Source organism: Phoenix dactylifera, chromosome 4 (assembly GCF_009389715.1).
Source record: "Phoenix dactylifera cultivar Barhee BC4 chromosome 4, palm_55x_up_171113_PBpolish2nd_filt_p, whole genome shotgun sequence".
NCBI classification, from domain to species: domain Eukaryota; kingdom Viridiplantae; phylum Streptophyta; class Magnoliopsida; order Arecales; family Arecaceae; genus Phoenix; species Phoenix dactylifera.
The window spans coordinates 17,495,268-17,523,234 of NC_052395.1; the positions used below are offsets into that span (position 1 = coordinate 17,495,268).

The following is a 27,967-nucleotide window of genomic DNA, read 5'->3' on the forward strand; positions in this document are numbered from 1 at the left end:
ATATATTTTTTTTAAAATTTACTTCTCAAAAATTATATTTTTAAGAAAAAAAAAAAGCTTTCCCCAAACCAAATGAGAATGCATCTTTCAACCCAAACAGATCTTTGTTTTGTGGGGGCAAAATTGGAAACTTGTGCGACACGCCGTTGCTCCACGAGTCGGATCCCACCCGTTATTAAATCCGATCCAGGGTCAGAATTAGACGGTGCCTCTCCCCCCGGACTTGGACCCTATTTCCGTCCACCTGCAGTTCTTCCGGCCTCCGACTCCGGCCCTTCTTTGGTCCGGGCTGACAAGAGCAGAGGAGAAGTCGCCGATTGCCAGAGAGGGGAGAGGAGAGGAAGAAAACAGAGGCTTACTCCTGAATTTCTTCGTGTCCGGTTAACACTGCCTTCTTGATTTTTAAAGATGGCTGCCCTCCTTTAAGGACTGGAACCCTAAATGGGGCTGTTGTCATTTATGTAGTATATAATTTTGTTATAAATGCTTGCGGATTATGAAAGCATACACGAATGCTTGCTTGTGTCTTAGTACTTACGAAGATTACCAATGCAGTGCGATCGATTTACTTCTATTTGCTTTAATTTCTTGATGTATTATTTTCGCGTTTCAGGCTCGGGGATGAGCTTTCCAGACGTTATCGATTTGTCCAGTGATGAAGAAATCGAAGAAGCGCATGCGAACGATGTTAAACCTTTGTTGTCTGCGAATAGTCTATCAAAATGCGAAGAATATGCCATAAAACAAGAAGTCGAGGAGAGGAGAAGTTCGAATAGTTGCTCCTGCATATCAGAACAAGGGAGTTCATCTGCTAATGGATTTGCCTCTCCGCCTGGTTCGCCTGGTTCTCCTGTTCCTCTCTGCCGGCAGTTCTGGAAATCCGGGGATTACGAACCCAGACAAGCTTTTGCACAAGTATCTCAAAGTATCTGACTTGCATTCTGTTAATTCTTGATTGTGATTTCGCATGTTTGATGGAAACTGCCTCGCTCTTCTTTCTTGCTCAATGCACATTGTGTCTTCTTGGGTTTGTATGTTGACTTGTGGTTGCGTCATCAGTGGTTTGTTTCCATTCTTTGGTTGCCCAGGTGGCACAGATCGTTTGCGGATCCATCCCAAGTTTCTGCATTCAAATGCAACTTCGCATAAGTGGGCTTTTGGTGGTATGTGTTGGATGTTGTCCACCAGCATATATGATCCTTTATTGTTACTCCTGAGACACATACAAATTTAATCGTACTGATTGTTTTCTTTCTTTCTTTTCTTTTCTTTATTTTCAATTGCAGCCATAGCAGAACTGCTTGATAATGCAGTTGATGAGGTAGTCCTCAACTGTCTTCTTTATTTCTAATTGATGGTTTAACCTTTTGTGCTGAACTCGATGCGATAGTGTTGAATGATACATTATTTTACATTATTGCCAAATCAAAATCAACTTTTTCACCTGATGGTGTATGAGCTGTATTACTATTTTGCCTTTACTAATTTTATGCTCATTGGAGGTTTGTTGGCTGTGTTATTGACCATGCAACTATTTCTTTGATTTTTCCACCATGGTGTTTGATACAATAGCTACAAAATGGAGCTACATTTGTCGTCATAGATAAATTTATAAATCCACGGAATGGAAACCCTGCTTTACTGATTCGAGGTAGTTTAAACCTTCTTCTATTTGCTAACACATCCATGACTTCTCGTGAGAATTGGATTTTTCAATTTTATAATTTGCTTGAAAATTTGGGTGTATGAATAAGATGATGGAGGAGGAATGGATCCAGAATCATTGCGCCGTTGCATGAGCTTTGGATTTTCAGATAAACATTCAGATTCTTCTATTGGACAGTGTATGGATTCTTCTCGTTTTATTCTGCATGTTTTTATTTACTCTGTTGCTTTTGCACTGATTGCTTAAGTTGTCTACCAGATGGAAATGGTTTCAAGACCAGCACCATGCGGCTTGGGGCAGATGTTATTGTTTTCAGCCGCTGCACTAAGAAAAGGTTGCATATTCTTGTTAAGATGTCTTCATGATTACCCCCTTTCTCATAGTACCAGTTTCTTCATGCAGAATTTTTGAGATAAGAGGCGTTCTCTTTTTAATGCAAATACTTGAACTGCATTATGTTATATTATTTGGATTCTTCATCCAATTATTCAGATCAGTTCAAACTAGTTTTTACTAGCATGAAATGACCCAAAATGGTTCAATTAGTTGATGCCAAGTGGTAGAACTGACTTCACTAAAACTGATTTATTTCACCCAAGACCAGTAGAATCTGACCCCTAAAGTTTCTTTTTGGTCAGTTTTGGTTGAAACGTGCTAGTTTTGGTCTAGTTTCAGTGGTCTGTATGTCCCCTGTACCAACACAAGGTATTCTCTGTTCTTCTAGCTGCAACAGTGTGGAATGTGTTGATGTGGGGGTTTGTTATACAGCATTATGGCAGACTGTGCATGCCTGTAAGATATCAGTATGTGGCCTTGTACAGAGGCTTAAGCATTGTCCACAATCATGTTAAGGTTATCTAAGTATATATTGTATATATATTTGTATCAGTGTTCAATTTTTTTCCTTTTTTTTCCTGAGTTAAAAGCTGAGATAGATAATAAATGCAGTCCTTATATAAAATGAGGCATCCAAACAAACCTGCACTAATGTACTTTCTAAAAACTAATGTGAATAACTATGTACGAGGCAGTTCACAAAAATAGCATCTTATATAAAGTAAAACTGTCTACAAATGCATATATTTAATTAAATAGTGACTTAACCTCAAAAATAGAGAAGTAATGTCCAAATACAATATAATTGGGAAATTTACTTAAATAAACTTTAGAAGTAAATAACATATTATATGCACAAACTTTCAGTTAAAAAAAAAGAAACTAGTATAATTAATTTTAATTATACGCAACATCAAGTTCAGCCTAAACTTGTTGAAATTACAAAAATGAAGGACCATATATAACACAAAAATATTCTCTATAGTTCTATATTAACTTTTTGTGGGTTTTTTTTTATTTTAATTTTTCCGACCAAAACTTCAAACTTGGAGTGAAACTTCCAAATTTCCGAAAACTGTGAAAAATAGAAAATTGAAACTCCAGAGATTTGGCTGAAATGGAAACCAAGACCAACTTTTCTAACCTTGATGTATACAGATTGCATAATAGCTTGCATGACAAAATTGGATACGTGGTGTCTCTACTCTTGCTTTCTTACCTCATTTCAAACCGCATTCACAACTTCCGTCACCATAAATATAGTTGATGGGCAGAAAATTAAATTTCGTCATGTTTATGAAGTAAAGGTTTTTCCAAAACCTTATTTATAGGATGAAGTCATAGTCTACATTTTTATTTTAAAAGATTAATTTGTATGTTGTTTAATTTGGCTTGAGATGTGAAAGTGAATAATGTAATTGTTATTAAATGGAAAAAAGCTGCTACAATTAGGAAACTTATTCAAACAAAATAGAAGTCTGCTGTTTACTTTGCGGCAGTGAGAAGTCATGCATAGACAACAATTATCAATGTATTCTTTTCAATTCATTCATTATGAAAAGTCACAGATCATTGCCTTGGTATGCTACTTATTTCTTTCCATTGATGATTTTCTGATTCAACAGGATCTTGACCCAAAGCATTGGGCTCCTTTCTTATACCTTTCTGAGGCAAACAGGTTGCGATGATATAGTAGTACCAGCTGTAAGTTTAGCACTGAGATGCTTATTTCTGTTATCCTATCATTTTTGCATTCATTCCCGCGGATAATTATTTGTGTACCATATTGGTGCTTGTTTCCTTCCATAAAAGGATCTTGTTGACATCACAGTTTTCAATTTTCTGCTTGCTGCAGGTGGATTATGAATTTGATCCACATACTACTTTATTTGAGAGGCTATGTCGCCATAACACCAAGCAATTTTCTGATAATTTGTTGATGCTGTTAAAATGGTCTCCATTTTCAACAGAAGCTGAATTGTTGAAACAGGTAAGCCCCAAACAATCTTATATTTGCTTATGCCTGCATATTCGCTTTTTATTTTTTTCTTTCGGAAGCACATAGGTGGTTGGACTTTGTTAATTAGTTACGGTCACTGTTTTTTTCACTTGATTTGCTGTGGTGGTGGGGTTTGGTTGTGGGAGTTTTTTTTTTTTTTTTTGGGGGGGGGGGGGGCGCGCTGGGGGGATGGGAGTGGCAAAGGAGGTAAGAAAAGAATGTGGCAGTGCCCTTAAGATTATCATAAAGTAATGAACTAGGGATTTGGTCATGATAAAATCAGGACAACCAACATCTTCTGGAATAGGATGGGACACAAGAAGTTAAGCAATGAGGACAAACTATCTATTTTGCTGTTCTGATTATTTTGGTTTCGAAATCGGAGACTAAGGTCTGTTACACTCAAATTTGACTAAACTAAGTCCTGTCTATGAGCAGCAAAGAAGCTTCCTTCAACATGATTTGAAGTTTCATCCAAAACTTGCAACCAAAAAGCAAGGCTGCCTTCAGAATAGACCCAAACCAGGGTTGGTTTCTGAATTTCACCTGAAGCTAATTAATGGGACCAAATTGATGTATTTTTGATGTTTTCTAGAGCTGAATTTGAACATTTTACACTTGAGAAATAGTTTTTTGATTGTTTCAGCATGAATCACAAAAATGATGACAATACAATATTTTTGGGATAAATTCTGAATGGCTTGATATTTCTTTATTTTTATTTCAATGGAAATTTACTTATTAATTTATTTAACTAAAATGACTGAAACTACCATTAAAACTGAAGGAGGTGCAACTTCTCTGCTCCTCTTGTAACTAAAATTCCTATGTAAGATGTTTAAACCTAACCTTGCCAACTATGTTTTAGCTAGGATCTGGTTAGCCATAAAAACCATCTGTGGTAGACATTTTAGAAGAGTATGACTATTAATATTCTCTTAATAGTTATCAATATTTTATTTAGCTTTATGTTTATTTTTGCTTAGTAGGGTAGATTAGGACATCCTCATGCTAATGCAGTTACAATGTGTGCCACATGGAAGTATGGGAAAGTAAGCATGAGAATTGGTGCCTGACACCTGACAGTAAATGACAGGTACTTGGGAATCAATTGTTCATACATCACATGCTGTTTGCTCATAAACGCTCAACATTTTCTTCCATTTTTTTTAATTGATTCAACAGTCTTTTCTCACTTGTAATGTGGTATTTGTATTTTGTGGCTTTTGGGCATCCATTTTTTGAGCCTTTTTTTATTAAATTCTTTATTTTGAGACAATTCTGGTGATATGTGATTGTTGAGTTCTCTAATGAGTACCTTCGCTACACTTCGGATAGGAGGTTTACCTTAATCATAAACTGAAACTTACGGTCATTCTTGATCTTTGTTATTCTGTTAGGGTCTATTTAGTTGCAAATGAAACCAATAGAAAAAAAATGGAAAAAGAATAGTAAATAATTTTCTTACTGTGAAAAAGATAATTCTTTATTTCCCATTTCCTTGTTTGCTAGATAAGTTCATGACTTCAGGAAGACAAGGGTTGCGACTAGCTGAAGAGAAGTTGATCTTTTCTTTTTGGTTCCACTGGAAAATGGAAAGTCAAAAATTTCCAACAAATATGGAAAACCATTTTTCCATATTTTTAAACTATTCTGGAGAGCAGACAGTCAATTAAAAGTTTTCGTGGATATAACTACTATTTAGGTTTTTCCTCCTTGCAACCAACTAGTTCCATAGCCTTTGAGCACTTTCTACGGCCCTTCTATTTTCTATTTGTTGGTGCATCCTTGCAAGACGTGGGCATGGTTTTGTGGGTCGTGTTTCATGGAAGCTCAGTACAAGATGTATTTTTTGCTTAGTTTTTTGCACTTATATTTCTTGTTTATTGTTATTTTTAGAACTTATTTGTATTTGTTGTGGATGTACTGAGCAGTTTGATGAGGTAGGACCCCATGGTACGAAAATTATCGTGTACAATTTATGGTTTAATGATGATGGGCATATGGAGCTTGATTTTGAATCTGATCCAAAGGTTTGTGTTTTTTTTTTGTTGAACCTTTTCTTTCATAGCATCTTTTTCTTTTTCAGAAAGTATATGCTAATGCTAAAACTCCATGATTCATCAATTATTATGTAATATATCTGTTGTGGTTCAAATTTGGCCCGAGGGTAACCACGCCGAAGGAGTCGAGGGAGCTGTCGGCTGGGGCGGAGAAAGGGGAGCCACTTCCCGCGTGATGGTGTATCTGCACAAAGCCTCATCGGTGGTTCCGACGAGGGCCCTCCGACGCTCCAGTTAGAGTGGATCTTAGTTGGTCCAAAAGTTTCTCTCTATAATGTTACCCGATGGGGCTATTTATAGTCCCTGTAGAGGTGCCTAGGTGGCGGAGGTATGGCCCGTCATCATGGAAAGAGATGAGTTTTAGACAGATGGCGCGCGGCTAGTGCTTGCTTGGGGTGCACGGCGTGGGCCGTTCCTATGAATAAAGCATGGAGTGGTAAAGTTGTAATGTACGGCCATGTAGGCGGGCGTAGGCGGGCGTGGATGCGGTCGTGGGCAAGGCTGAGCTCGATGAAAGGTCGCATCATGTATCTGGCGAGGTGGGCTTGGCGGGTGCTGAGGTCAGCTTAGCTTTTCTGATTTCAAGGTTTGCTTGGTAGGGCGCTCCGAGCTCGAGGGTCGGGGCATATTGTTGGATGGGGCGCCTCGAACTTGGCCGGGCGTGTCGTCGAATATAAAAGGCACCCCGAGCTTGGTCGAGGTGCGTCGGCGAATATAAGGACGCCCCGGGCTCGGTCGGGGCGCGTCGTCGCATAGTTCTGTGGTTGAAGTTCTTTGTCGCAGCTGACATAGCGGGGCATTCCGAGCTCGGGCCCGGAATGTCGTTATAAGCATCGGAAGAGATTGCTGCAGGTCGTAGCAGCGGAGAGATCCGGCCGAGGTCGACTGGGCTTTCAGCGGAGTCTGAGATTAGGCTGGTTCTGAGCAGGACCGAGGTCCTGCTTGGTCGGTGTTGTGGTCTGCCCGGCCGGGATGGGACGATCCCTTATCCTGAGCAGGACGATCCATTTTGTCCTTCATCATTTGCCCTCCGACTTCTGAGGTCGCGTCATTCTTTGGCTCGGGCGAAGGAAGTAGTTGGATTGTTGGTTGTCCTGCGTCATGGCTAAGTGCTCATGAAGATGCGTACACCGAGCAGGGTACACTTGGTGTATTATTGGGGCTGACGGCTTCAAGCTGGGCTTCTTAAGCCGAACTTAGGTGGCTTAAACTGCCACGTAGCTCTAGGTGGAAACAGCTGTGGGAGCCCTTTAATGTGCCACATGCGTGCTTCTTTTCGAGGCGCTGCTGGATGGAATGCAAAGGGGGTCAATCATTAATGCCCCACTCTTCGAAGCACCTTGCCTGATGGAACACGAGGGGCCGATCATTAATATCTCGTTCTCTGAAGCACCCCCATAACGATTGGCTTTTAGTGTTGCGATCTGGGAAGATTTGCCAAGGGGGCTTCCGAGCCTGCCACGTGGCGAGATTTGGCTTCTTGATCGCTTAGGTTAGCCGATCAGAGCCGTTGTAGTGGGCTATATAAAGCCTAGGAGAGATCCTAGGGTCCTTATTTGATCTCTCTTGCCCCCACTCTTCTTCTCCTTGGCCGCCATTGTGTGGTGTTCAAGCTTCTCCTTGGGTGTTTTTAGAGCTTCCCGACGACCTTCGCGACGAGTCCTGCTCTCGATTCCCGACGATCCTCCTCTTAGTCATCTTCTTCAGCGAACTCTTAGGTAGGTGTTCTATCCCTTTTCGGTCGCTCGGAGAACTTGTCTTTTTCCTTTTTTCCTGATTCTGTGACTAAGGCAATGAGGTCGCCAACGAGGGCCCTGATGCTCGACACAGGTTCATCCCGAGCCGAGGCTTCTTCAGATGTGGAGGCTGAGCTCGAGGTGAACCAAGGTCCGTACGGGACCAGCTCGAGCATCAGTGTAGAGGAGCTGGGCCTGGTTCGGGCTCGATTCTTCTTTCCTCTTGAGTTTGTCCTCGAGCTTCCGGAGCCCGGGGCTCGAGCCGCTGACCCACCTAAAGGTCGGATTGGGGTATATATAGAAACACTCCGAGCAGAGTTGAGGTTTTCTCTGCATGAGTTTGTGAACGAGCTCCTGATGGCTTACCATCTCGTCCCCACACATCTCGCTCCGAACTCGTAGAGAATGATAATCGGCTTTCTCGCACTTTGCCTTGCACATGGTCTACCCCCTTTGATGAGCGTCTTTCGAAGTTGCTTTATATTAAAAAGCAACCCCGCAGATAAAGGATGGTGGTACTTCTCTTTTCGGGGAGGCCACAAGCTCTTCCAGAGCATTCCTTCCTTCATTCATGGGTGGAAGGATAAATTCTTTTTTGTTTTCTCCGAGCGATCGTGGGGGTTTAACCCGACCTAGAGCTTTCTGTGGGCTGCGGTGAATAACAAGCTCCTCAAGTTGTCACAGTCCGAGCAGGGCGTTCTAGACAGGTTGCTCGAGCTGGAAGGAACTCTATGGTTTTCCGACCTGCTCAGAGAAGAGGCCTTATTGAATGTCGCCCTGAGCTCGGCTCGTCCCGAGGGTAAGGACGACACATCTACTTTTTTTTTTCTCATGTTGGATTTTAACTAAGTCTTCTATTGCCAGAAATCGTAGGGATGATTTTCGACACCGAGACTTTGATGGCCAGGTACAGGAATAGGGTGGCCGCCTCGGACGGAGCTCAGTCTGAGAGAGCCGAAGAGGACTAGAGCTGCCTCTAGCTCTGGGATTGAGCGGGGCAAGCTCGCACAGATTGATGCTGCTGACCTTGCTCGGGCTGGGTCCGAGCAGGTCCCTTCAGTGGAGGCCAAGGTGCCCCCATCGACGACGGGGGGCACCACTGAACAAGTGGCCGGCGTGTCTGTCGGCCAAACTTGGGAGGCTTGTGAGGCCACCCGACTACGCGGATCGAGTCTCGAACTGGGGAGCGGGCTCGAGATCCCAACTTCTTTCGAGGTCCTAACCCTCGCTGGGGCCACGACTCCTCCCGAGGTCTCGACCTTAGCTGGGGCTTCGGCTCCTCCTGAGGTCCCAACCTCAGCTGGGGTCGACTCTGCTCCCTTCGAGCCTAGGAGGAGGCGGTTCCGACCTGAGTGTCGCGTGTTCGAGGACGACATGGCTCTCGAGTCCAACGACGTTGCTCGTGAGCTGTGCCATACTTCCACGCGATTGAGCTCGAATGAAGGAGCAGGACCTTGACGACTTCGCCGGTCAGGCTTATTCAGCCAGCATCATTGTGAGTAACGTAACCCTCCCACTTCTCATTCATTTTCTTTGTAAGTGCTCGACCTTGACTGACATTTTATCTTTTGTGCCAGTTCCTCCACATAGTCGACATGTTAGTGTCTGGCATGGTTAGCTATTGGGGGCGGATGAGGGTACTCCAGCCGAGGATGGAACACGCCGTGCTTCGGAGACGGGAGGCCGAAGAACGGGCGGCGGTTGTTGATCAATGGCTGCGCAAGGCCGAGCAGAGGGCAGCGACTGCATGAGGTTGAGGAGAGGACGGCGGTCGCCGAGCAGCAGCATCAAAAGGCCAAGAAGAAAGCACGGGCGACCGAAGCTCCGATTAAGGACGGACTCGTCTGGATCCGAGATATGGAGGTCGAGCACGCTCGAGCTTGTTCGGATGTTGAAGGCCGTATCTCCGAGCTAAAAGCTGCACTGAACGGCCAACGGGACGAAGCCAAGGCCCTGAGGCTGAGGGCCGAGCGATTCGAGAGGCTTGCGGGGGAGTCTACCCGAGACGCTGTCGAGAATTTTCATCAATCCAAGGAATCCCTTGATGAGCTGGCGGAGGGGCTACTAGTGTTATGATCCAAGGCTTTGAGAACTGTCGTGATCAAGCCCAACGGCTCTTCCCTGGAGTCGACCCCAGCGGCCTTCAACCGAACCTAGGCGAAGCTGCCAGAGTGGAGGATGGGGATGCTACAGAGGCCATTATTAAAGTTGGGCCGGAGATCATCCCCGAAGTTGCCGCTGGGACTGAGTCGGAAGCCATTACTGAGGCCAGCGTCGAAACAACTCTTGTTGTCGAAACTGAAGCTGCTCTTGAGGTCGGTGCCGAGGTTGCCTAAGTCGACTGAGCTAGCTTTTGTTTTTCTTTTTGTAAAGTCGGCCGCCTAGGCCTTTTATATTCAGCCCGACCTCAAGGTCGGCTCCTCTTGTACTCGGCCCTTGGCCCTTTTAATATCAATGAAATACATTTCTTTTAATGCTTTGCATTTTGAAGTCCGACGAAGTATTTGAACTCGTCTCACTTGGTACTTTGCGTTAGGCTTTTGTGTTTGGTTAAATAGGGTCCAAGCTGTATAGTTTAAGTGCTGGCTTAGCCTTCACATAGTAGGACCCTTGTGTGAAGTTTTTGCCAAGTCTCTGTGCTCGGCATTTACTTCCAACTTAGCGATAACCTTGCAAAGCCGGCGAAGAGCTCATTTATTCCGGAACCCGTCCACTGGTGCGCTTTAAGCATCCAGGTCGAGCATCAGGTCTGCTTCGGATTTTTTGGGAGAACTGAGCTCGAGGTCTCCTTTTTGCACCATAGTGTGCCAGGAAGCTTTTTAGGCAGAAGATTGTCGTAAGCTTTAGCACTTTTCTGTCTTGTAGATCTCTGTGGACCTCAGCTGGGGCACTTGATTTTAGCTCGGGTCGCCCTCAGATTCTTCCCGAGGCCGAGGTCGGGAGAGCCTTTTCGGCTCGTGGTCGATTTTGCAGGATGACTTTGGAGAATAAGGGTACCTGTAGTTGAACGAGCTCGTAGCTCTTCATTCGATACTGCAGGGCACTCCGAGTCCGACTTGAGGGGTGTCATTGGAGAATAGGAAAAACCAGCTCGAGGGTAGGAACCAGCTCGAGGATAGAAGCGAGCTCGAGGGTAGGAATCAGCTCGAGGATAGAACCGAGCTCGAGGGTTGGAAGCAGCTCGAGGATAGAGACGCCCTCACTCAGATCAGGGCGCCTCTTCGGCTTTTAACTGACTCTACAGGATGCCCTCACTCAGATCAGGGCGCTTGAGGTCGATGAGCCTCTTCGGCTCTTTTTGGCTCTTCAGGATGCCCCCACTCAGATCAGGGTGCCTGCGGTTGATGAGCGACTCTCAGAGGGCGCTCCGAGCTTGGTCGGGGCACATCGCCTTATATTCCTGCAATCACGGGAGCCCTTTGGCTCACGATCGATAACACAGGGCGCCCCGAGTTGAGCGCGAGAGGCGACTTTGTAGATTTGGATCCTACAGTCGCGAAGCACTTTGGCTCGCGGTCGACAATGCAGGGCGTCTCGAGCCGAGCTCGAGGGGCGACTTTGTAGATTCAGATCCTGCAGTCATGAAGCACTTTGGCTTGTAGTCGACAATGCAGGGCATCCGAACTGAGCTCGAAGGGCGACTTTGTAGATTCGGATTTTGCAGTTGCGGAGCATTTTGGCTCGCGGTCGACACTGTAGGGCGCCTCGAACCGAGCTCGAGGGGCGACTTTGTAGATTTGGATCCTGCAGTCGCGGAGCATTTGGCTGCGACACTGCAGGGCGCCCCGAGTCGAGCTCGAGGGGCGACTTTGTAGATTCGTGTCTTGCAGTCGTGGAGCATTTTGGCTCACGGTCGACACTGCAGGGCGTCACGAGTTGAGCTCAAGAGGCGACTTTGTAGATTCGGATCTTGCAGTCGCGGAGCACTTTGGCTTGCAGTTGACACTGTAGGGTGTCCCGAGCCGAGCTCGAGAGGTGACTTTGTAGATTCGGATCCTGCAGTCGCGGAGCACTTTGGCTCAGTCGACACTACAGGACGTCCCGAGCCGAGCTCGAGGGGCGACTTTGTAGATTCGGATCCTGCAGTTGCGAAGCATTTTGGCTCGCGGTCAACACTGCAGGGCGTTCCGAGCCGAGCTCGAGGGGCGACTTTGTAGATTCGTCGTCATACATATAGCTCGTGTTGCAGAGACAATCGGGGCATGTCGAGTCCATTAAGGCATTTTAGAGACGCTTCAAAGAAGTCTTAGAGGATAGTTTTATTGATAACATATTCTGGGATTTAAAATCCTAACCTGGAGGGGCTAAAATCCCGTCCGAGGGTTGTAGCTTGAGTCCCAGGTCGTTTGACTTGGGTTGATGGGGATGAGGCCTCTTCACTGCCCCTCGAGGTCAAGGAGCCGCTAGCATATGGGATACATGGCTACGACGTTGATGGTGCCTGCGATTGGATGATTGTCGTTCTGCCCCTCGCGCGGCTCTGGGCTATGTCCCTCGGACTCCTTTCTGTCGGCTTGACTACGGACAAATCGACCCAACTGACCTCGGCAGATAAGTGCCTCGATCTCATCACGGAGCTGGTAGCAGTCCTCCGTGTCATGACTGTGATCTCTATGGAAGCGGCAGTACTCGTCCGAGCGCTTCTGCGGCCTTGATGGTCGCATCTTTGATGGGAGGAGGTAGCTGCGACCCTCGATCTCCACGAGGATCTTTGCCCGGGTGGATGTGAGGGGAGCGTACTTCCTAAACCTTTGAAGGAGAGTATATTTTTTGAGCTTCTGGAGGGGAGACATCAGACGAACCGTGCTCCCAGGTCGAGGAGGATCTCTCTTGCACCGGGGGGATTTGCTCTTTGATCGACTGCGCTCCTTATAGCGTTCTACGACTTGATCCTAGAGTGTCTGGACTTGAGCTCGGTGACGGATGAAGTTTCGACTTGCTGGAGGCTTTGAACAGCCGCGGTAAGTATTAAGACTTGTTGGGCGAGCAGGTAAAACTGCTCTGGCTGGACCTGAAGGGTTTGGTCCGCCGGCATAGGTGCTGCAGGGGGTGGACTTTGAAACGAGTTGCCGGATATTGGTACCCGGCTGCTCGATGCATTTGGAGCTCCGTGACTCCTTAACCTCATGATAACGACTCAGGCCATTTTCTCTAGCGCCAAATGTTGTGGTTGAAATTCGGCCCGAGGGTAACCACACCGGGAGAGTTGAGGGAGTCCGATGCTCCAGTTAGAGTGGATCTTATTTGATCCAAAAGTTCCTCCCTATAATGTTACATGATGGGGCTATTTGTAGTTCCCGTAGAGGTGCTTAGGTGGCGGAGGTATGATCCGTCCTCATCATGAAAAGAGATGAGTTTTAGACAGAAGGCGCGCGACTAGTGCTTGCTTGGGGCGCATGGCGTGAGCCATTCCTACGAACAGTAAGCTGTTGATAGGCGTAACAGAGTATGGCTGGAGCAGCATGGCATTGTCCTTGGTTGTCGTTGGCCAGCAAGCAAAGCATGGCGCAGTGAAGTTGTAATGTACGGCCATGTAGGCGGGCATAGGCACGCACATACTGATTTTGAGGTCAGCTTGGTGGGTGTTGAGGTCGGCCTAACTTTCCTGATTTCGAGGTTTGCTCGGTAGGGCGCTCCGAGCTCAAGGGTTGGGGCGTGTTGTTGGATGGGGCACCTCGAACTTGGCCGGGCGTGTCGTCGAATATAAAAGGCGCCCTGAGCTTGGTCGGGGTGCGTCGGCGAATATAAGGACGCCTCGACCTCGGTCGGGGCGCGTCGTCGCATAGTCCTGTGGTTGAAGAAGTTTTTTGGCTCGCAACTAACATAGCAGGGCGTTCCGAGCTCAGGCTCGGGATGTCATTATAAGCATCGGAAGAGATTGCTGTAGGTCGTAGCAGCGGAGAGATCCGGCCGAGGTCGACTGGGCCTTCGGTGGAGTCCGAGATTAGGCTGGTTCTGAGCAGGACCGAGGTCCTGCCTGGTTGGTGTTGTGGTCTGCCCGGCCGGGATGGAACGTTCCCATGCCCTGAGTAGGACGATCCATTTTGCCCCCCATCAATATCTATTTGGAATTCTTTCATCTTCTTGCAACTTATTAAAGAAGTCTGACTGCAAATATTTCTTTTTCTTTGTAAACAATTCATTTCAATTCCTAGTTTTTTTTTTAAAATCAGCATTGTTCGCTAAAGACTTGCTTATTTCCAAACTTTTTGCCTTGGTAATAATTTTCTATCATCATAGTTTCTAATCGTTATATCATGCTCATCAATAAGTTTCATGTAGAACTTTGCATTGTCAGTTTTTTCAGTGATATGTTTGGATGAGTAAGCTGGTTCTGTCCTACTAAGTCTGTTGGAGCTGTGTTAAGGGAATATTTGATGTCCGCTTTTGCAGGATATTACTATCTGTGGAGCACACCGATCAGTGCAAAAAAATGGCAAAGGAAGTGTACTTACACAAAAATATATTGCAAATCGGCTTCATTATTCTCTTCGAGTAAGTTTTGATTAATTGAGCTGTAATACGCTTTAAAACAATGTTCTTTTATATTAATGTTCCCTTTGTAAACTGTACAGGCATACATATCCATCTTGTATCTACATTCACCGGAACACTTCAGAATAATCTTGCGTGGGCAAGTGGTTGAGCCTCACCATATTGCTAATGATTTGATATATCGTGAATGCGTCTTGTATAAACCACAAGTTGGAGGAGTCATGGAGGTTTGTTTTGAACTTATTGCATGCAAATATGCTGATCTCTTATTGGTGTGATCTTTGCTTAAATGTATAGCATGTTCAATAAAATCTTATCTTTGTTGGATATATTGAAGTTCCAAAAAGGTATTGAATAAAAATATTGATATTATCTAGATCTCTAATCTGAATAGGCGGTCTTGGCTATAATAGTTTTGGTGTTCCTGATTTTCTCTTTCTTTAACATGATTAACTCTAATTGAGTAATCCTCAAGTGACTTGCTTTCTCATTCTTCATTTCTTCCACTGTCTGGATGACCCATGTTTCACATTATAATTCTAGCTTTTTCAAAATGTGTATGGGTTAGTTGTGTACTGTTGCATTAAACTTTAAATGCCCTATTGAGGAATTGAGCATACAGTATGACCGGTCGCTTGATGTCGCTTCTTTGAATGTAGGTACCAAATTCCTAACCAAGGCCATGTGAGGGCGAGCGTAATATACCATGAAATCTAGACTTGAAAAGAGTTGGATGATGATTGAAAGTGACAAGGTTTAGACTATTACTTTGTATTTCAAAACAATAAAAGGACATAAACAGATAAAACATGTATTAAGTGTTAAATGTGAAACAAAATTATGGAACAATAAGATGAAATGTATTTTGATAAGCATATTCAATTAGCATTTCAATAAGAGATCATCAGATGCTTCAAGTGCATATGTGTGTGTATTTCTGGTCTATGATGTAATTACTACTGGCCTTCCTTTCTAATAGTGTTGAGTTTTAGGGGAGGGGAAATGGGCCCAAGTATATGGAACTTTTTATTTTTGTTTAAGATATCGAGAAATTATAATGGGATTAAGAGTAAAGGTTTCAACATATATACCGACATCCTTGATTATACTCCTTTATTTTTTGTTGTATACTGAACTATTGATGTGCTGATGAACATAAACGGAAACATAGAATGAGAAGTCTGAGTCCAAGCATCATCTTTCTGCTCAAATTTCAGAAATTTTTCCTTAAAACAATTTGTATCAAACCATTATAATTAACTCAAATTTGATATCATATCAGGCTTTATTTGATGGTACAATTAGTTGTTCCAATGTCCCCCTCATGATCTTATAGTAGTATTATTTGATTTTTTTGGCCATCATTTAGATAGTTGACAATGGATTTGTTTCTCAATTCAGGCTGCTGTGATCACCACGATTGGATTTTTGGAAGGTGCTCCAGATATCAATGTTCATGGATTCAATATCTACCACAAGAATCGTCTAATATTGGTGAGAGTGAGACATTACATTTCTTAACCTTATAAATAATGAAATGTTGAAACTGTTGCCTTTTTCTATTGGATATCCACTATGTGATCAGCAATCTTTGTGATATCAACACTTCTAAAATAATTCCGAGCATTAGTTTGGTTGAGTTGTAGCATAGGATTAAGAGCCCATTTGTTGGACCCAGCTTAGCCTGGCTTGACCTCAGGTCTAATTTTCTTAGCCCGAATGCAGACCAGCCTGTTTTTTCTTAGTCATGTGGGGGATCTTGATCTCCATTTGGTTCCTTGGCGGCGGCTGCTGCTGCTGCTGCAACTGCAACTATGCAACAGAGATGGAAGGGTAGAAGTAGAATCAAAGAGAATGGGAGAGAGAGGAGAGATGCTTGGGCTGTGGTATTAAGGGATTTGATGGTTGTGTTGCGGAGGAATTGGTTTCTGGACTGTGGTGGGTGATAATGCCACCATAGCAAGAGGGAATGAGAGAGGGTTGGGTGTATACGCAGTAATGGTTGGCCAGAATCTGATGGCTTTCAAAAGAAAGGATGGGGGATTAGAGGAAGGGAGGGGTGGAGAGAGAGTTGAAGGAGAAAGGGAATGATTGGAGGGAAGAACAGGGGAACAAAGACCCTTAATTACTTGGTGGATGTAGGATAACTATATCATAATATACAGAAGGTACAAATATTTTATACAAATTTCAGTTTGGGTTGGTCCAGGGCAGGCTAAAATTTTTGCTAGCCTGAGCCTGTCTCGACTTCTTGTTGGGCCTAAAAATCTCGACCCAGCCCACCCTGTAAGGCTGGACTGCTCCACCTGAGCCTGCGCAAATTCAGGCAGGATGGTTTGGGCCAGTTTTGCTCAAGTCTAATTCAAAAAAATGGTTGGGCTTTGGTGTGCAACTTGACGTTTTTTTTTAATGTTTGGATTGCACTATGTCATTTGAACAAGAAGTTATGTTTTAATGCATTAGTTTTATGGAGTGTTTTCATGCCATTTGGTTTAAACAGGCTATAATTTTGTTTCTAGAAATAACTCTAATACACAAACTGTACATGGCAACTTTCCTGAGACCAATATCTAATTGTACACTGGTTTGATGTTTCATTAAAATGGTTTCTGTAGAAATGAGACCAGATGCACATATATATGAAGCAACTTTCTTCACACTATTTTTAGCTGGTTGCTCCACAAATTGCTTTTTTAGGTATAATGCTTATTGCTTTCTGAGGTCAACCAATTGAGTAGCATCCGAATGTCTTTCCTGCTTATTTTTATTATTTTATGCCTGTGTATATATTGTGCTCATACTATCTTGTTGATGTTGCACTTACTTTATAGTTATATTGATCGTAATTATCCTGCAAAATTCTAGTGAGAGCTCTGAAGTAGGTGGAGCATTGGTACTCTTGACTTTCTTCAAACTAGTTTCTCCATAATTTTGCTGTTAATGATAGTTGACCTTCACAGCATTATTTGATGGGCTAGAGTTAAGGATTCTGACATGCATTTAGAGATATTACTGCTATCAGGGTAATTATTTTTGACACAGTTATAAAGTGATTCTTGGCTGGTAAGATTGCTTAAAATGATACTCACAGGATTTCACATTGCTGCCAATAATTTTCCACACTTTTATTGTATTTGCTAGCTATTTATACTTTCTCATCCCTTCGTTGACGTTGAAAAGTTAAATCCAATTAAAGATGACATTCAATGATATGATTCAGCCAATTCTTTAATTCTCGCTGTAATTCTGCTTTTGTACAAGTATTTGGTCTGCATTTCTTTATTTTGTTAAAAATTCATTTGTTCAACTAAAATGAGTTATTTTTGTTTAGTGTATAGGAATAGCATTATTATTTTATAATGATAGTGTGCCATTATTATTCTTGTTCCATGTGATAAATCGTCATCATTATCATCCTCCAAACTTTTCATTATATTTGGGTTGGTCATGGAGCAGAACTTAATGTTTAAAAGGCTCCATTGAAGGATTGAGTAGATTTCTGTGACTGCTTGTCAACCTGTCAAGAACCTTCAAGAATCAACTGAATTAATATTGCCTTAATATCTTGCAGTTTTTTTTTTTTCATTTCCTTGTTCTTAAGGTGTCATGGTTATGTTATGGGAAAAGGTGGTATTCCGGTTTATACCTAACCTGAACAAGTAGATTACCGTAGGAAATATATATAGGGTGGCCCAGTGCATGAGGCTCTTACCATTGCAGGGTCTAGGGAGGGTCAGATGTACGCAGCCCTAATCCTATATACGGATAGGCTATTTCTATGTTTCGAACTTGTGTCACCTAGGTCATAATGGAGCAACCTTACTATTGTGCCAAAGCTCACCCTCTACGATAGAAAATTTACATAAAACTATTTTAAGGTACAAAATGGTGTTTTGTGTAAATTGGTTGGTTTTGGTTCTTTGGGGAACCCATCATTTCAATGTTTTTAACCTACAAAGATTTTTCTAACTATAGGGAGCCCTAAAGCTTATTCAAATGGAACTTGATACAACTACTTGGCCTCCTGCTCTGATACTGCATTGAGGTAGTTAACTGGAAGAAGATTCGTGATCATCGCTCTCTTCCTTGTCCTTGATATTGATCTCCTATTATCTGTCTTTGTCTTCGTCTCTTTTTCCATATAAGCTCCACCATAACCCTAACCATAGTACTAGATCTAGCTGTTGCTGCAGATTCCACCACATTCTTGTTTGCTCATGATCTTGATATTTGTTGTTAGAGTTATTTCTCAAGATGTTTTATTTCCTTTCTGTATTAAGATGTTATCTTCTCTACTTGCCTTTCATAATTGTTTGACCGAAGGACTTGAGATGAAATATCTCTTTAGGCATCTTCACAAGACATATATCTGTGTATATATGCTGATCTGTGCTAGAGATGGCTACGCTTTTGTGTTCTGTTTGTGATGGAAAGAAGTGTTTGTTATTGACCACTTAATCTTCACAAGGCATAAATGATCGGGCTATTTACTCTAAAAGCTTGCTTTATGCATCACATATCATTGCATATTCCTCTTTGTTGTTTTAAACCCATGTTCTTTGATTTTCTTTGAGGTCATTTTCATGCAATACTAGGAGTAATAACTTCCAAATTTTCTGCAGCCCTTCAAGGGAGTTGCTAATAATTCATATGGAAAAGGCAGAGGTGTTGTTGGTAAGATGCTACTAGCCACTTTTCTTCCATCAAAGTGTATTTTTGTCCGTTCTTTGTATTAGAGTTAAATTTAACATGCTTGTTTAAACAGTTAAATTGTTTCTCATGGTCTCACACCCACTCATTTTTCAGGTGTGCTGGAGGCAAATTTTATTAAACCGACACATGATAAGCAGGATTTTGAGAAATCAAACCTTTATCAGAAACTTGAGACCCGCTTGAAAGAGATGACATATGAGTATTGGTAAGTTCTGGTCTTATGAAACTGGGAAAACTTCAGTTATGTTTAATTCATTAACTGTAATTATTCTGAGAAAACATCGGATGGTCTATTCTTTTATTTCCTTGACATACCATCCCATAATTGAATTAACCAGTGCCAGAAATTAGCTGATATATACATCATGCCCCTGTGTAAAAATTGACGAGGTTATGTAGATGAATTGGCAAGGTTAGGTGCATTGTTTTCATTAAGACCTCTGCCTGGAAGTATATCATTTGTTAAATTCAAGGATTGAAATTATGGGTGCTGTTTGAATGTACAGGTTAAAATGAGCTTGGCTTACATGGAAAGTAGTGGCTGAGATTCTTGAAGATTAGTGTGTACTAGAACAAAGAGGTTAAGAGAAGAGATTTTTTTCTTTCATTTGCTTTGTTTAGATATGTGGGGTTGCATATCTTGTTAGAGAATTGCCAATGAAGATCACTGAAGATGTCAAGGACAGAGCAGGAGTTAGCAATTAAAGCAAATGAGAGAGCAACAACAATGAAGAGATCATCATCAATTAATTTAAAAATCAAGACGATAATGAATCTTGAATTAGTTCTCACTTCCTTTGACTCAACACTTTGTAATTAAACTAGGGAAACGATTTAGGTCGCCTTATATTGCAATCACAATATATGGCATATGGTGAGATGAAGATGTGAATTAAAATTCTAAGACTCTCTCAATCACAACTACCCCTTGTTTAGCACTAATCCTTTAGGCATACTAGAGTTATAATTCTTTCAGACATTGGATTTCCCTCTTATCCATGTGTTTAACATCGAGAAGAAGATTGCGGTTGTAACATGCTGCGACCTAAACTGGTTCCTTAAACTAGATGCAAGATGTCGAACATTTCCAATTTTTGGCTAGACAAATCCATGCCTTGGAACTTGTCATAGTTGAAACTTGAAATAAGCTAAGACTATAATAATTATCTTCTTGAGCTCTCCTCAATAACCTGTGATGTTAACAAATATTGTAGATTAAATTCTGTGGACTTTGGAAGCCAGGTGGCTAATTTGTCCATGAATGGATATTTTTCATTTGCATCCAAGCATAATAATGTTTTGGAATCTGTTAAATGTAAAACAACTTAGGATACATCTGCTGTGAGTCTCTTGCATGCCTTTTCAGTTGATGAGGCAGTTGGAGCGCAACAATTTTTCCTATATTAAAATTTTTGACTGATTCGCAGAAAATTATAGAATAAGAAAAAAATATAGAAAGCTATATTTTTTTTCAGATCATGAATTTTTTCAAGGCCAGTGTTAATGCATGTTTGAGTATGGTGAGATTGATTTATGCGCTAGTACTGAATGTTGTTATATTGGTGTTTCCTATTGTCTATTGCATGTTACTTATTGGCTATTGCATGTTACTTGACAAAACTTTTAAACACCGGTGGGACAATGGGGCGTCCCACCATCCCAAGTGTCGGTATGCGGGTTGTCCTATTCCATTAAAAAATTAGGGATGCCTCCGTCCCACAGTATTTAGAACCTAGTTAATTAATATGTTTCATTTTTGGATTCCAAACTTCTTTCTTTGGATTCTTGTTTTTAGCGTCTGTAATATTATTTTCGGTCTACTTTGACCTCGTCATGCCCACCTAGTGGCTAGGGCAATGAAACCTACAGTCTTTTAAAACATTCGGATCATGCATGACCAATTAATTTTTCATAAAGGTTTGAAATACTGTATCGAACCCATATTGACCGTGTGGGTATGGTACATGATGGATTGCATGCCGTATTGGCGTATTGACAAACGTAATTGATTGACATGCTTTGACATGATTGGTATGCCCCTTGTATGACTTATTTTGGCCTCCAAAATTGTTTTTCCCCATTTTCCTTATATTTTATTGTTTTATGCAATGTGTTTTTTAAGAAAAATTGCAGGAATATGAGCTTTAACTATCCTGGTCGTGGTTTCTATGTGAACTGAAGTTTTGGCATTGCTTGTTTATTATATAACATAATATAACTTACTTATGTAGAAATATATTGAGAACATATGTGTCAAATTTAACAATTGAAATGCAATTAAATTACTAGAAATCATTGAATTAACGAACAATAGTAAGATTACCAAGATTCAAGATGAAATTGTATATTGATCGCACAGGTATGAACAAGATATGCCTATCGGCCTGAATCGGACGGAACATGGCATACCGTACCATACCGGTATTTGGTACAGGTGGCATACCGACACTCGGTATGCCAAAAAAATTTCGTACCGTACCGACACTGTGCTAGTGTGGCACTAGTACAGGGTCCGGTACTGAGACGATAGACCTTGGGTATGAACATTATGGAGAGAAATTACTTTATGAATTTGTGTAGTTCAATTTTTTTTTTCCTTAAGATATCATCTTCTCTTATGTCAATAAGCATCAGTTGTGGTCTGGCACAATTACCTACCTGTTAGTCAAATTGTTCTTTGTTCTTGTCTTTCATTTCTTAATGTTAGCAACAGATGTGCAATTAAACTTCTGCTTGTGAATATTCGTATCACAGAAAACTCAAAAGAGGTCTTTAAGTTTTCATTTTCACAATTGAAAGAGGAGATTTTCTTTTCCCACTTTGTGTGCTTTTAGATGACTGCTTCAATTTATGTATTTTTCAGGCTTGCTGGTTGCAGAATTCAGCAACCTGCTACTTTGGTTCTGACGTGTACCGTCAGATGCATGAGCCTGAGCATCATCCATTAGTTCATATGCAATATGGACAATGCAGTCACTAGTCTATCTAGGCTTTCACATTTGATATTAACATCATCGATACATATACAAGGACATATAGTAATTTCATATATTACTAGCATTGTTTCGAGCCATTCTATTTATCATCTTTGTGACTCCATATTTTGATATTATGTTTAATAAATATGAGTTAATGATATATTATGACATGAAAAACTGACTCGGACCTGCTTGAAAGCTGCTGATACACACACGTGCATGCTTAAGCTCACACACGCCTCCACAAGTCCTTTTATCTACAACTGGATGTGATGGTGCTCTATGTTTCCTTCCCTGAAGTCTTCAGACATAGGCTTTAAAACCTAAATAATCATAGACATTGAGGGTTTTCTAGCAGACAGTTCTATCTAATAATTGGTGAGGCCATCCTTGAAATTTTATCTAATAATTAGTGAAGCCATCCTTGAATCCATATATACCATAGGACAAAGGACAATTTTAACTTTCATTCCTACAGACGATAACAAGAATAGGTGGTTCTTAACACACATAAGACAATGTTTTTCAAGAAATTGCATTTCCCAAAAATACCATCAATCAAATCAAGCACAATTTTTGGAAAGTTGAATTTGCAAACTGCATTAATTTTTGTGCTTCCTTGTTACTTATTCTTTCAATGTCCTACAAGACTCTGGATACACTTACTATATATCAAACTGTCTTCATTCTGTGTACATTCATATGCGCATATCATTACTCTTTGCTCATGAAGATTGACTAGTGTAAGAGTTTTTGTTTATTCATCTTCAGCAGAGATTGATGACTGTTAAATCAATGCTGGTGCTTCTAATTTTTGTCAGGGACCTTCATTGTCATTTGGTCGGATATGATAACAAGAAAAAACCTACGACATCAGGTCCAGCTGCTCCTGGTCACCACATGCATCAGTTGAGAACATCTAGCAGCCTACAACAGGTCAAGATGAACTCTGGTGCACTAGCTTCCTCTCAACTGTTGCCCAATCCTAATGTTTCAGCAAGCAACAGAGTAGTAACTGCTTTGACAGTCCAAATGAAGTCAACAGCAGGACAATTCTCCAACTGTGATGCAGGTGCACAAACCTGTAGGTTATGAAATCACCTAATGAAATAGTGAAAGCCATTGATTATCTATGCTGACCTGTTACCTGCTATAATGCATAAAACAGGGTTACCACTAAAAAGAAAACATGAAAGCCATAATGCTGCAGCAGATGCATCAAAAAGGCAAGCCAAGTCTAATGCAGCTGGGCTTGGAAGTACTCAAAAGGTACAGGTTTGAAACCTTGTTGCACTTTAAGCAGAAAGATTTTAATTATTATGGATCATGTTGCTGGTACAATGCCAATTATTTAGACTAACAACAGATGAAGGTTATCTGCATTTCTCTTACCCCTACGTTACATGGATTCTGGTTTGTGCTTGGGTACGGGTGTGTCTAAGTTTCAGATCCTTTCAGTATTTAAAACTTTTTAATGGATCTGTGTCCTAGTGTCATCTCAATGTCCAAGTTTAAATGCTACATGCTGTTACTTTAGGGCTAAGTTGAAGAGTCCGAGTAATGTGGGCCTTGCTGCATCTGTATGATATCAACTTATGGAGCAGGGTATGATCTGTCAAAATTTCAAAGTATTCTACATTTGGTTGTCAACTTGATTTCTACCTTCAGTTGGCATCAAATTCCAATTGAAATCAATAGCTTGTTCTGGATAAGGACCAGCCATGAAACCCAGAAGGCTTGACTGTTGAGTTGAGTGATCATCTTCATTGATGACACAATTAAGCTATCTGTGTAACAAACAACAAATATTGAGCTGCCCCTAGACTTTCAAACAGTCCACACAAAGAGGAAAGATGGTATTTAGCGATCTTCTTATATTTTGGGGGAAGAAGATAAGCCAAAGAACCAAATAGGAACAAAGTAACTTAAATTTTCTTAGATGTTTCCTAAGCCACTCTTTCTTTTCCAATGGAACCTGCATTTTGAATTAGTGATGGTGTGACCTGCTTGGGTCTTGATTTAAAACACTGAACTGCTGAATATCCTTTACCTGGCCAAGTAATTGAGAATATATAACAGGGATTTAAATAAGTAGGTTATGCTTCTATTCATATAGAAAGGTAACATAGAGTTGCCATATTAGTGAAGTTGTTGTCAATCTGACTTGAAGCCCTGGGGAGCAATGCCATGTAAGCACCTTTCCAAAAAAAAGGATGCTACTTGGTTATTATTGAAGGAACATGCACGTAAAATTGCAAACTTAATACGAACAAAGCATCCTCCCCATGCATGGATAAACATGTATGCATTTGTTCGTATAATTATTGGGACAACATGGAATGCAGAACCGTCCTGAACCGTTCGGGATGGTTCTGCTTGTTCCGAGCTGTACCAGTGAGCATCAGTACGGTTCTGGCGTTAAAAATGGCTCGCTGCTCGATCCGGAAAAGAAGAGAAAAAGAGAGCGAGCATGGGACGGAGGGAGGAGGGGCGGCAGACACCGGCGGAGGGCCGGGGGGGGGGGGGGGGGCGAAGGCCGAGGCCGCCCCCTCGAGGCCTGTACCGGCTCCCTGCGGCCCTCCGCCGGCGTCCGCCGCTGCTCCTCCCTCCCTCCCTCCTCCGCTCCCTCTCTCTTTCTTTTCTTCTCTGGCTCTGGCAGGTTTTCTCTCTTGGTACAGGCCCGGCACGGCCCGTGCTAACTCATTCCGCCGGAAAACCGGTATGGTACCCGGTACCAGTTCCTCCGACCCTAGTTACTAAAGCATAAATATATGCAACACAAATGCATGCATGTGTGCTTGGACATGCTTGTCACACAAAATCACATGTACAATGTGCATGTTGAAAGCAGACACACAACATAGATGCACACCTTATGTGCCCTATGTGGGGGCAAGATAAATGCATCAGTGAGGTAGATGTAAAATGGAGATTCAATAATATGCTTTTGGGGACAATGAGATATACTGTTGAGGTATAGACACTATGCATGGAGGTAGGAGTTGTAAAGAAACTTGTAGCACTTTCTTCCTAACATGTTTGTCATTTATGCAGCATGACCGTGGAATCGGACAGAAGCGAATGCACGAGATCAAGACCATGATACTGGAAAATAAGAAGCTACGCAAGCAGTGAGTAAATTAGAAGTTATATCTTTTCATTTATCTCATCATCATGCAACTCATAATTCCCTTTTAGAAGGTTTCTCAGAAAAATCTTCTCATAACTTGGTTTATCTGGGAGTGAACAGCCTGGACTGATTTTGGTGCCAGTTTACTAGCTATCACTTATGGCATGAAGAGTTGCTGTAGTGTTTACTTGTAAAAGTCATTAGAATCTCTTTTTAATCATTTGTCATATATTCGCAAGTACAAAATATTCAAACTGTGAAATACTATTGACAAGTTATAGTTGTGTCTGATGGTTGCCTATGCTTAACCATATAAAACTTTTCTAGATTTTGCATGTGTTCATTGCTTTGTTCGTTTGTTTGTTTAGATGCTTGGAATACGAGCTGATGGAGAAACAGCTTAAGCTCAAGGTAATATCTTCACAGATCCATGTTAACTTCATTGCCTAAGCTATGCCATTTGAGCACTTGTGAATCATTTATGTGCATAAATTTGTTACTTGCAAGCTTCACAAGTTTCCTTGTTAAAGAAGACTATAAAATGCACATGAAGAAAAAGAAAAGAAAAAAAGGACAGTACAAAGGCCTCTAGCTCTGGCTTTGTGTAGCATCCTGTTCTTTTTTCCCCATAAATCTGAGGGACTGAGCACATATCTCCACCACCCTCCTCACCTTTATAGCTAGTCCCATCCTTAAAAATTTGGTTCAATATATTCCAAGGAAGAGGTATACCTTCCAAAAGTCTGTGTGTATTGATATCAGCAGCAAGAAACTTCTACTTACAATGCTGTACCTGCTTTGGAATCTAGCCAGAAACTTGTCCCAGATCATAAGCGTTTCCTTTTTATAAATTTTTCTGAAAGAACCACAAACCTGTAGCTCTGCCCAAAACCGCTCGTGCACCTGCTGCAGCTTTTTGTAACTAAGTTATCTATCAAGTTAAATAATAGACATATTTGTAATCCGACAGGAAAACCACGTTCATCCATCCTCAGACATGCCTGCTGCTAGTCATGGCCTACCACATGATAATTTTCTTTTGTATACAATTGTTGAAGATTTGATCATAATGATGGCAGGAACAAAAGTTCAGAAGTGAGCTTCAAGAGGTTCAAGAATTATACAAGAAACTCTTGGTGCAACTCAGATCATTAGATGAAGTCAAGGTGGAGAAATAGTAATCCAGAGGACTGACCTTTGTTTCAGATATGTATCCACTTTCATGCAGCACCTGGAGCTTTGCCAAATATCGACACTCTTGATCGAAGCCATGTATCAGCAAGGTGAGAAGGAGATGAATCGGTCATCCTTCTGAAAGGGCATTTTGTATATTGACCTGGCATTTTGAGATGATGTTTATTTGTGAAGATGAAGTTTACCCTGGGCTTGGGTTAGGTGTAGAGAAGATATTCCATTGGATGGTGAGATGAAAGCAACATGATCTATTGGGACTCATTTCTGTTAGATGTTGGTGATTGGGGATATTGGAGAGGTCATCAATGTGGCATTGTTGTATGGATGCATGTAACAAAGTAGTGTGATATAAAGAGTCAGTTCATTTCATTTGTTCCTGTAACTACTAAACAGTAAATGAACTTTTCTGCCAGGATGCTACGTTCTAAGTGAATCCAAATGACATCTTTCCTTGTAGCAACAACATAGTCATTCATAAGCTTCACGCCATGCCCTGAATATTTATGATAGCCTTTATGACTTGTTTAGTTTTTCGTACTTGGACATCATTTTTGTCCGCAGATTTATTGTTAGCCTTATTTTAATTTTTAAAGGTGCAAATATAATGTTCGTATTGTTTCCATATGTTAGTTTTGGTACTCACGGAGCAGGAGGATCAACTTTTGTCCATTATAGTGATGTTTGTTAGCAGAGATTGAGTGGAACATTCTATATGCATTTCAATGTTGCAGAAGTATGAGACCTATCTAGTTTTTTTTTTTTTTGCTGAAAAGAGACCTATCTAGTTTACAGGCTGGATTATATGCAGAGTATTTTGGACGAGCATCCTCTGTTGGAGCTTCCAGTACAAATGATAAACTGTATATTGCATTACTAGGTGAAGATGTATTACCACTGATGGCTAATCCTTATTTGTTTGATTATATATATTGTGCTGGTTTTAATATTTGTTTGTACAAGATTTAGTGTTTTTCATTGTAAATAAAAATAGTGTTCTCAAAATAGAGGTTTAAAACCTTCTGTTATATTGATTTTACAAAATTTGCTTAAGAAGCTTGTTTGGAAGCATAAATGATGGAATTCTTTCCCCGTGTAAGAATTTTGTCAAAATGAAGCCAATTTTAAATTTTTTTGGGGTCTGGAATTGGATTGTTCGGATTGGGGGCGGTTCAAGTTGGATTCAGGACGAGATTCAGATCGAGTCTTGGTCGTTTTTCAAATGCTGCCTTGCTGTATGGAAGGCTTTCTCTGCAAACTGTAGAGCTGCGCCACTTAGGGCTCGTTTGGTTCGTGGAAAATATTTTTTCTTTTAGAAATATGATTCCTGAAAAGTAGATTTCTGAAAAGGCGATGTCGGAAAAAGTATTTTTGGTATGTTTGGTTGGCAATGGAAAATTAGAAATATGATTCCTGAAAAGTAGATTTCTGAAAAGGCGATGTCGGGAAAAGTATTTTTGGTATGTTTGGTTGGCAATGGAAAAGTAACAGATTTTCAGAGTGCTTATGTCTGGTTGGCTCACGGAAAAGTAACTTTTCCATATTTCTCATGGGAAAGACTTTTCCATGAAATGTGGGAATCATATTTCTATGAGAATATAACTTTTTCGTCTCTTTCCTTTAAAAACTTCAATCAAACAAGAGGCATCTCATTATTTTT

At 41.5% G+C, this 27,967-nt stretch overlaps 1 protein-coding gene across 4 annotated transcripts; it reads left to right on the forward strand.

The window, feature by feature from the left end:
• The first annotated feature begins 198 nt into the window (after positions 1-198).
• Positions 199-26,770, forward strand: LOC103708165 (protein MICRORCHIDIA 6). 4 transcript variants are annotated; one of them, XM_026805040.2, is made up of 20 exons: positions 199-375; positions 614-925; positions 1,089-1,163; positions 1,287-1,321; positions 1,573-1,651; positions 1,755-1,844; positions 1,925-2,000; positions 3,628-3,706; positions 3,858-3,992; positions 5,936-6,034; positions 14,194-14,295; positions 14,376-14,522; positions 15,697-15,789; positions 18,918-18,969; positions 19,102-19,213; positions 22,808-23,070; positions 23,155-23,255; positions 25,041-25,117; positions 25,485-25,527; positions 26,196-26,770. In XM_026805040.2, the coding sequence occupies exons 2-20, from the start codon at positions 622-624 to the stop codon at positions 26,292-26,294; spliced, it is 2,061 nt and encodes a 686-aa protein (XP_026660841.2). In that variant the 5' UTR covers positions 199-375; positions 614-621; the 3' UTR covers positions 26,295-26,770. The 4 variants fall into 4 exon arrangements, with proteins under 4 accessions (XP_026660841.2, XP_017698570.3, XP_008791184.3 ...); XM_017843081.3 differs by having other exon boundaries at positions 200-380; XM_008792962.4 differs by having other exon boundaries at positions 200-380; positions 22,808-23,058.
• Positions 26,771-27,967: the final 1,197 nt, after the last annotated feature.

Bases quoted from the DNA above. Each gene is read 5' to 3' on its own strand.
- LOC103708165 (XM_026805040.2), top strand. From the start codon at position 622: ATGAGCTTTCCAGACGTTATCGATTTGTCCAGTGATGAAGAAATCGAA. The intron at 1,845-1,924 runs GTATGGATTCTT...GTTGTCTACCAG, and splicing joins AGATTCTTCTATTGGACAGT to ATGGAAATGGTTTCAAGACC. The intron at 18,970-19,101 runs GTAAGATGCTAC...CTCATTTTTCAG, and splicing joins AAAAGGCAGAGGTGTTGTTG to GTGTGCTGGAGGCAAATTTT.